This window comes from Perognathus longimembris, chromosome 6, assembly GCF_023159225.1.
Source record: "Perognathus longimembris pacificus isolate PPM17 chromosome 6, ASM2315922v1, whole genome shotgun sequence".
NCBI classification, from domain to species: Eukaryota; Metazoa; Chordata; class Mammalia; order Rodentia; family Heteromyidae; genus Perognathus; species Perognathus longimembris.
In genome coordinates this window covers 8,161,691-8,170,863 of record NC_063166.1, presented here as the reverse complement: position 1 = coordinate 8,170,863, position 9,173 = coordinate 8,161,691, and the positions used below count along the sequence as shown (strand labels likewise).

Sequence of the window (9,173 nt, the reverse complement as noted above, 5' to 3'; positions counted from 1 at the left end):
CTGTCCACTTTAACCTGGCTTCCCTTCCCCAGTTCTACCACCCTCCCAACCCTGTCTTGTCTCCCCCGCCTTCCATGGCGGGAAGTGCTGGTAGGGCCAGAGCCGAAGGGAGAAGCCCAGGCGTTGGGCGCACCTGGGGTCTGGGATGCTTTGTGAGCGGGAACGCCATCCAGGTGACCAAAACTACGCGGCCCAAAGGAAGAACGAGAGCAGAAACGTCAGCGGTGTGGGCCGAGCCTCGTGACCCCCCCCCCCCCGCAAGAGAGTGACAGCGGAATCCACGGCATTCTGTCTTTATTTCACAGCAACCCCCTGGTGGAGTGAAGGGGCGAGCAGGCTGGGCCATCTTCTCTTCCCACAGGGCAAAGCCCACACCCAAGATGACCCAGGGGCAGAAGGCGGGGCCAGGAAGGGGGGGGGCTTAAGACATTACCGATGATCACAGAGACAATCCATGCCATGGACCCTTCCCCTTCCCCTCCCTCCCCACTTCTCCACACATCCAGAAGGTGGGCGTGGCTGGAGGCCAGAGTCACGGGGTGGCTTCCTGAGTCTAAGACCCGGAGGACCTCCGTGTGACCACAAACAGGACGGTGGAGACCAGGCTCTTACTGAGGAGGCCACAGGCTGCGAGAATGACAAAGGTGAGCACTGGGATCCTGGAGGAGAAAGGAGACTGAATGGCCGCTTCTGTCTATGACCCGTGCTCTGGTGTTTATAACATTCCTTCTTCAAGCCAGGCGCTGGGGGGGGGCCTCGTGCCCGTCATCCTAGCTACTCAGGAGGCTGAGATCTGAGGATCACGGTTCACAGGCAACCCCGTCTAGACACACGCTAGGTGGGGAGTAGGAGGCGCGCTGGGTGGCGTGCACTCGGTGAGGGGCGAGGCGTTGGGGGGAGCCACCCAGGCTTCGTCCCCTTGTGGCAGAGCAGCAAGAGCAGGACCAGGACGCGGGGCCCAGGGCTCTGTTCTCAGTACCAGGACAGTCACTCCAGCTTTACTCTCCAATTCCTCATCTACAAATCTGGAAGGTTCCAACCCCAGCTCAAGGGACCTAGAGTTCTTATTCTCAGCCCTTGATCACTGCAAGGCCTATGGCTTCCCAGGCACCTTGAACGCAAGGGGAACAAACTCCCTTTTCCCCTCACAGAGCCAAAGTCCATATAAACACGCACGGGAACGCCATTTCTTTCTCCATGCTTCTTTGAAGAAGGGGAGAGTGATCTGGGGAAAGTGGCAGCCGTGCTGGGAGCCTCCCCCTCACTCTGTCGCCCCTCCCTCCTGTGGAAATTTCCACTCAGAACTGAGGTGCCTCAAGTCTGCTCCCAACCCACCCACTACCCCCACCCTCATTTCCCACAGCTTCCGGGCATGTGGACTGGGAAACAAACAGGGGCCTGGGCCGTACCTGATCCCAGTTGTCATATCCGTGAAGTTGACTCCGGGGCCTGGAGAGGAGATGACAACAGGGGACTTGGGTAAGGGCTGGGTGACAGCTCCATGCCTGGTAGAGATGGTGCTCAGGTCCCTCGGGGGACTAACGGTGGCACTCTGGGCCTGAAGAGTCTTGCTAGAGGCAGGAGTAACTGAGGGATCTACAAGAAGCGCACCGGATGAGTGGGTGGGAAGGAAAAAGAAAGGAAGGAGGGAGGGAGGGAGGGAGGTGTTGGGATCCAGCTTTTAGACTTAATGGGGGGGCTTGACGCCCTTCCCCCAAGCCCTAGGGGAATGTGGAAGCAGGCTACCTTCTCTGGGTCCAGAACCAGAACTGGCTTTGCACCCAGCCCCCAATTCTCTAGCCAGCCCAGGCGCCTCCCTGTCTCGCCCTGGCTGGGCGCTTTCAAGTGACGTTAGCTCAAGAGGGGATCATGTGACAGCTTTCAGCCTATCGGCGTCCTGGCCGATCGCCCTCCCCCGCTATCATCTCCCTTTACCTCCACCTTAATAAATCAGTTGGCTCTAGAAGCTTTCTCCGAGACTTGCATACGCCTGACTTTATTTACCGGTAAGGAGGCGGGCGCGCTTTCTCGTTAGACCATGCGCGCGTGAGGTCGGCCCTGACCCCGCCGTCCCATCTTGGATATCTGCCGGCCGGGTGTCCAGGAGAGAGGACGAGAAATGGGGGTGGCGAGAAACCTAGCAGAGCCTTGTTCCCCACGCTGGGAGAGGCGAACGAGCCCGACAGGGAGGGAGGGAGGGAGGGAGAGGTGGGTGGGTGGATGGCTGGATGAATGGATGGATGGATGGATGGATGGATGGGTAGATGGATGATGGATCCAGTCCCTTTCCAACACCTGCCCTAACCCATCTGCTATCCGCCGCCGGGGGCAGGCAGAGGCCCTTCCCTCAAGGAATCCAAGGTGAATGGGGAGACAGCTACGTCAACTTGGGCGTGACTGCGGACTCGGATTCCGGCCTCCGGACGAGGGGCACAATCTGAGCCTGGAGCGTTGCTCCCCACGAAGAGCATAGGTCACCTGAGGCCAGACTGCAAGGACTCGGGGCCACCCCTCCCTCATCGGCTCACCCCTCCCCCTCCGAGCCCCCGCCCTCCCTCCTCGGCCCACCCCCTCGGTGACCACTCACCCCGGGTCACCTGCAGGCGGACCAGGTGGGAGAGGGGGATGGGGCTGGCGGGCGGGCGGTAGATGACGCACCGGTAAAGCCCGGAGTCCTCCACCCGCAGGTCGGTCATCTGGACGGTGAATATGCCCTGCTCAGGGTCGTCTCTCAGGATGGTCCTCCCCACCCGGACCTCGCTGGGCACTCCGGTCGGCCTCTCGGTGACCCCCAGTGTCTGCACCTCCCCTCCGGCCCGCAGCCTCTGCCAGGCCTTCTGGCTGTCGGCGTAGATCATGATGTTGGCGGGGCAGCCCACCCGCAGGTCCTCCCCCTCGGTGCGGAAGTACATGTACACGTCTGACTCCGCCTCAGCTCGGAGTCCTGGAAACGGGAAAGAGAGCCAGGCTCCCGATGAAGAGACGAGACGGAACCCGGGGCGCTGGGTGAGGACCGGGGTGGGGGGGTGCTAAGGCATCATGGGAAGAGGAGGGTGCTGAGGTCTTATACCTGCAGAGAGACCCCCCCACCCCCTCCACCCCCCATCCCCCCTGGGAAGCTGGAGGAACGGAACCTAAGTCAGGGTGAAGAGATCATCCTGGAGTGAACAAGCCAAGTGAGAGCTTGAGGCCCTGAGGTCAAGCCCCAGTACTGGCACCCAACAAACCAAACCCGTGACTCACGCCTGTAATCCTAGCTACGGGGTTGGGGGAGGGGTGGGGGGAGCTGAGATCTGAGGATCACAGTTCAAAGCCAGCCCTGGGCAGCAAAGTCCATGGTGATTAACCACCAAAAAGCCAGAAGCGGAGCTATGGCTCGAGTAGTCGAGCACTAGCCATGAGCCCTGAGTTCAAGCCCCAGGACTGGCACAAAAATAAAAGTAGGGGAGGGGAGTGGAGAGCTCTTGGGGTCCCACCCCGAGGGCTCACCCCTGGCTCCTGCCTGCTTACCTGAGACCAGCAACAACCACAGCAGACCCCAGGCCCGCGCCTTCCCCATCCTTCCCGGGCACCAGCCTGGGCCGGCTTCAAGGCCCTCCCTCTCCCTACCCCACCCACACCCCCCGCCCAGAGGCTCCGGAAAGTTGCGTAAGGGGGTGAGAAACAACTCCCAGGGGTGCCGTGGCCATCCCTGTGCACTGTTCCCCCAACATCAACGCAGGAATCCTAACGACAGGGGCTCTGGCCTCTCTTAAGCCCAGTTGGACCTCAAGTTCCTCTTCCCCGGGTCTAACGATGCCTTCCTTTAAAAACGTCGGTGAGAGTAACTGCCATGAACTCGCTCATGGGGTGAGCGTCATCATTCCTTCGCCACCACCGCCCCTTCCAGCTCTTGGGACGGGCCAGTTCCTCAATGTGGCCCTCGAACTTCCCCCTCAGGTCACCTTCCTGTCCCCTGCAGGTCCCCACCCCCACCCCCAATTCAACCCCCCTGTGGGGAGCCCGGTGCAGGGGCTCAGCCTGTCATCCTAGCTTCTCAGCAGGCTGAGGATCACAGTTCAAAGCCAGCCCAGGCAGACACATCCATGAGACTCTTATCTCCAATGAACCATCAGAGAGCTGGAAGTGGCGCTGTGGCTCAAGATCGTAGAGAACCAGCCTTGAGCAACAGAGCTCAGAGACAGTGCTCGAGCCCTGAGTTCAAGCCCCAGAACCAGCACACAAAAAAGAGAAATGAGCCTGAGAATTATTCCCTGAGCACACTGTATTCCAGAATAGAGTCAACAGTTGGCCACAAGAATTGAATCAGAAATTAGGAAGAATTGGATGTGTGTGTGTGTTCAAAAATTCAAACCACTCAGAATAACTTCTGGCTGAAGAATCAGTCGGGAATTCTTTCTTCTTGCCTGGGAGCCCTGTGTGTGTTGGACAATAAAATCTTCGACTCCTGAAATGGAGACGCAAGGCAGTCCATCTGTGCAGAAATCCCCAAACTGCGTGTGTCATTGGGAAATGAGATCAAACACACACCTCTGTCACACTTCTTTGCCCTCGTCACAGACAATTACACACTTACTTTATGTTTAGATTAGAATTACAGCCATTTTCATAGTTTATCTTTAGTTTCTATTTTTCAACCAGTTTCTTCATTTGACAATTTGCTTACTTACTTTTTTACCTCTGTAACAGGAAGTGAATGTTCAATTTCTCTCTTTTTAGGAGTTTTGTTTTTTTGCCAGTCCTGGGGCTTGAACTCAGGGCCTGAGCACTGTCCCTGGCTTCTTTTCGCTCAAGGCTAGCACTCTGCCACTTGAGCCACAGCGCCACTTCCGGCTTTTTCTATATATGTGGTGCTGAGGAATCGAACCCAGGGCTTCATGTATACGAGGCAAGCACTCTACCGCTAAGCCACATTCCCAGATCTCTCTCTTTTTTTTAAAAAAGAGAGGAGCTAAATGAAAATTCTTCAGGTTACCTTTATAAATGAGGACAGTTTAATGAAGCATAAAATGACTGGATCACAATATTTTCTCCGCTCTCAAGAGAAGATAATTTGTTGTCTGCTGGCATTCCGTGAAGTGGCAGAGAGAGAATTTGAGTCAACAAGAATTTTTAAGTCCTGCGGGGGTGGGGGGGGGGTTAATAACTCCCACTGCTCCTGGGTGGTGGGGTCCTTTCCTTTCCTTTCTTTCTTTGCAAGGGGGCCACAAGACAGACAGACGACACCAGTGGACTGTGCGGCTAGGCCTCACACGACAACCCCCTGAAGGCCCACCTGGAGCCGGCGCCAGACGGAAGTGAGCTCCTGGTCCTCTTAGAGATAGGGCCACCCGTCCCGCCCAAGCGCCCCGCCCAAGCGCCCCACCCACCAGGACCTTCGTCCTCCCTGTTCTCGGTCTCCATGCTAGCCAGGATGCTAGGCGGGCGCCGCTGCGCCCAGCTTCCTCCCTTCCGATGGAATCTCACGGAGGGTTCTGCCTCAGCTGACCAGGGACCACAGTCCCGACAATCTCCACCTCCCTGGTAGCGAGGATAACAGGGGTGCGCACCCCCCTACCGGGCGACTGCTTGAGAAGCAGGTCTCACAAACTCTTCTGCCTTCCACTTTAAGCCTTCGATTATAATCCTCTGATCTCAGCCTCCCAAGTAGCTAGACTTACAGATGTGAGCCACTGGTGTCCAGGTCTAAGATAAACCTATGCTGTGGGAAGCCACTGAGGTGAAGGGCTGTGTGTGATGTCATCATAGACTATGATGACATCATCACTGGAGTTAGGTAGTACATGATGGCCTCACCACTGACGTTTTGGGCTGTTTATGACTCCAGCATAACCCAGCAGCCTCCCTTGTTGGATAAACCACAGATCTCTCATTTCATCGACTGGTTTTTGTTGTTGTTGTTGGAGATGCTATAAGTGAAGTCAACATTCCTTTCTTTCTCCTTTTTTGGCCAGTCCTGGGGCTGGAACTCTGGGCCTGGGCGCTGTCTCTGAGTTTCTTTTGCTCGAGGCTAACACTCTACCGCTTGGGCCACAGCACCACTTCCAGCTTTTTCTGTGCAGTTTATTGGAGATAAAAGTCTCACAGACTTTCCTGCCCGGGGCTGGCTTCGAACCGCGATCCTCAAATCTCAGCCTCCTGAGTAGCTAGGGTGACAGGTGGCGCCCGGCTCAACATTCATTTCTTTCACTTTAAACAAACTTTTTCTTCTATTATGTCTTAAATCTTTGCTTCTTTTTCTTGTTTTTTTTTTTCTGGCCTGCCTTTCAAGAATACCTCTTGTCCATGTGCTGCTTGTCATTATTTTGTGGATTATTCCTCCTTTAGCGGGATAAAGAGGAACCTAGCTGACCATAGCAGCTCCCGGTGCCCAAGCAGCGATCTGCCCCGAGGCTGGCAGAGGATGCAGAGGATGCAGACGCCCGGAGGGCGGGAGAGGGCGGGAGAGGGCGGGAGAGGGCGGCATGTGGAGAAGGCTCTGGTCAGCTGGGTTTGATCGCACTGCATTTTGACAGAGAATAAATTTCAGAACAACCTCTCCAATGATTCAGGATGGCTGCAGTCTTTATACACAGATACAATATCAAGACCATCGCCTCTTTGGTTGATAATTGCTACTAAATTAAGACCGTGTCACAACAATTCATTAAAACTGTTCTTCTAAGTCTTTACTTTTATACTTAGATTCTGTTTACCATTGAAAGGCACATTGCCTTCCTGTCTGGCACGGAAACATTAACATCCAAGTTACAATGTACACAGAGTAGCTGTTCAGTTCTCATGTTTTAAAACAGGAATACAAAACAGATTCCTTAGGCCGCGCACTGGTGGCTCACGCCTGTAATCCTGGCTTCTGAGGAGGCTGAGACCTGAGGATCACGGTTCAAAGCCAGTCCAGGCAGGAAAGTCCATGAGACTCGTATCTCCAATTAAGTACCAAAAGCTGATAGCAGAGTTGTGGCTCGGGTATAGATCACTAGCCTTGAGTGGAGAACACTCAGCAACAGTGCCCTTGAGTTCAAGCCCAGAACCAGCGCCACACACACACACACACACACACACACACACACACACATCCCTTGTCTAAAGAACCATGGGGAATTTTTCCTACAGATCCAACCTTCTCCCTGGACAGCCCGTAGGGGTGTGACAAAGTGAGTGCCAGGCAGAGGTGAAAATGCCCTGTGGTCTGTGACTGTTTCGACTCTTGAGGAGGCTGAAGCGGGAGGCCGGGCCTCCTACATCCTACTCCAGTGTTCCTGGCCCCCTCGCCCCCCTCCCCCGGCACCCAGGAGAGCCCTGGCCTGGGGTCTGTTTGACTGCAGCCTGGGTGACTTTGCAGCCCGGTCCCCAGCCCTAAGCCTCTGGTTCCTGGTCTCACTCCCTGTCCCAGCTTTCCTGGTAGTGGGACCGCGCCGGGCTCCCTCAGGCCCTAAGTGAAGTCCCGTCTCTTCCCTGCTAGCCTCTGCCTCCACTCAGACAACCTGGGAACCCCATAACTGTGGGACCAGTGGATCCAGACTGGGGAGGAGGGTCGGGGGGGTGGGTCCCAGGGCTCCAGGGCTGTTACCAACATTGCTGAGCAAAAGCAGTCTGGACGTCCATCACACGAGCCTGGTGCAAGGACCAGAACCTGAACCTGGAGAAAGCCAGGCAGGGATGGGGAACTTTACCTGCAAGCCACATTGGCAGGGGCGGCCAGGGCCCCCCGGAGCCCCCACAGAGGGGCCGCACAGTCCCAGGAAGGAGCGAAGACCCCCTTCCTACCTCCACTCACTCCGAAGGGTCTCGAGAGGTCTGGGTATCTGGGTGTCCGGAGCAGTTGGGGCTTCCAGGGTCTGACCCTGGTTCCCCACTTCCTCCTTTCGGTTCTCAGTTCCTTCCTGGTCTGTCTGGGAAGTAGGCCCCCCGAGGGGAGTGTGGGGGCAGCCTGGGTCTCAGGCTCACCACAGCTCAGTTTGTGGCCAGAGTGGCTCGGCGACTCAGGGAAATGGAACCACAGAGTAATGAGGTTACTTTTTTATTTGTGCCGGTACTGGGGCTTGAACTAAGGGCTGGAGCTCTGCCCTTGAGCTTTTTCACTCACGGCTGGCGCTTTACCACTTGAGCCACAGCTCCACTTCCAGTTTTCTGGTGTTCATAAGAGTCTCATCAACCTTCCTGCCCAGACTGGCTTCGAACCCCACTCCTTAGATCTCTGCCTCCTGGGTGACTATGGTTACAGGCTTGAGTCACAGGTGCCTGCATTCACTTTCCTTTTCAACCAACAATTTCCATGCCTCTGCAAGTATATCCGGACTTGCTAGGCCATGGATTCCTCACTCCTTCCCCCCACCAATTCCTCCTACTGTCCTGACACTCCCATCCCTTTGAGAACGCAGCTCTGTCCCCTTTGCTCTTTGCAGTGTCTTTGTCCAGACGCCTGCAATCTCAGCACTAGGCTAAGGCACGCAAATCTCAAGTTGAAGGCCAGCCTGGGCTACATAGCAAGACATTATCTCAGGAAAAAAACAAACAGCAACAACAAAAAGAATCATATACTATAAAATTCCCTTTCTGTAATATCCTTGAAGTGAACAACATTGTAGAGATGGCAAACACAGTAATCAAACACAGGAATCATTGGTGGTAAAGATAGAAGGGTGGGTTTGGATATAAGGAGGTAGCAGGAAGGGCATTTTGGGGGTGTGAAATCCTCAAACATCTTGATCACCGTGGGGGTTACAAGAATCCACACGGAGCTAAGAGGAATGAGGGACCTGTCCGCATTGTCTGGCTTTCCTGTGAGATTATAATTATTTAAAGTTCACAGGGGGAGGGAAAAGGGGCATCTAAGCTGCTTGGGCTGTAATAAGCAAAAGTTATCAACACTCACTTGCAGGTGTTTGCATGGTCGTATGTTCTTAGTTCCCCAAGATAAATGGGGACCACCTGGAGGAGCCTGGTTCTATCTCTAGTCTCCTGAGCCCATTGCTCTGAATGAATGACTCCAAGAAGAGCGCATAGGGTAGCTTCCCATTAAATGCTTGTTGAAGGTAATGATCTTCGTGTTACATGCACACAGCTCTGGGGATCTGCAGCCAGATCTTTCCAGAGCTTTCACACCTCCCTTCCAGGACACCTGCTTGGGCCTTCTCGGAAGGAACCTGCCTCCAAGGGAAAGAGGTGAGCCG

The 9,173-nt window shown here is 55.2% G+C and overlaps 1 protein-coding gene across 1 annotated transcript; it reads right to left on the bottom strand.

Moving 5' to 3' along the window:
* Nucleotides 1-277: 277 nt before the first annotated feature.
* Nucleotides 278-3,570, bottom strand: Trem1 (triggering receptor expressed on myeloid cells 1). The gene is made up of 4 exons (XM_048347797.1): nt 3,511-3,570; nt 2,588-2,944; nt 1,410-1,596; nt 278-659 (listed from the first exon to the last, which is right to left on the bottom strand). Exons 1-4 carry the CDS (start codon nt 3,557-3,559, stop codon nt 554-556), a joined length of 699 nt encoding a protein of 232 aa, XP_048203754.1. The 5' UTR covers nt 3,560-3,570; the 3' UTR covers nt 278-553.
* Between the last annotated feature and the right edge of the window lie 5,603 nt (nt 3,571-9,173).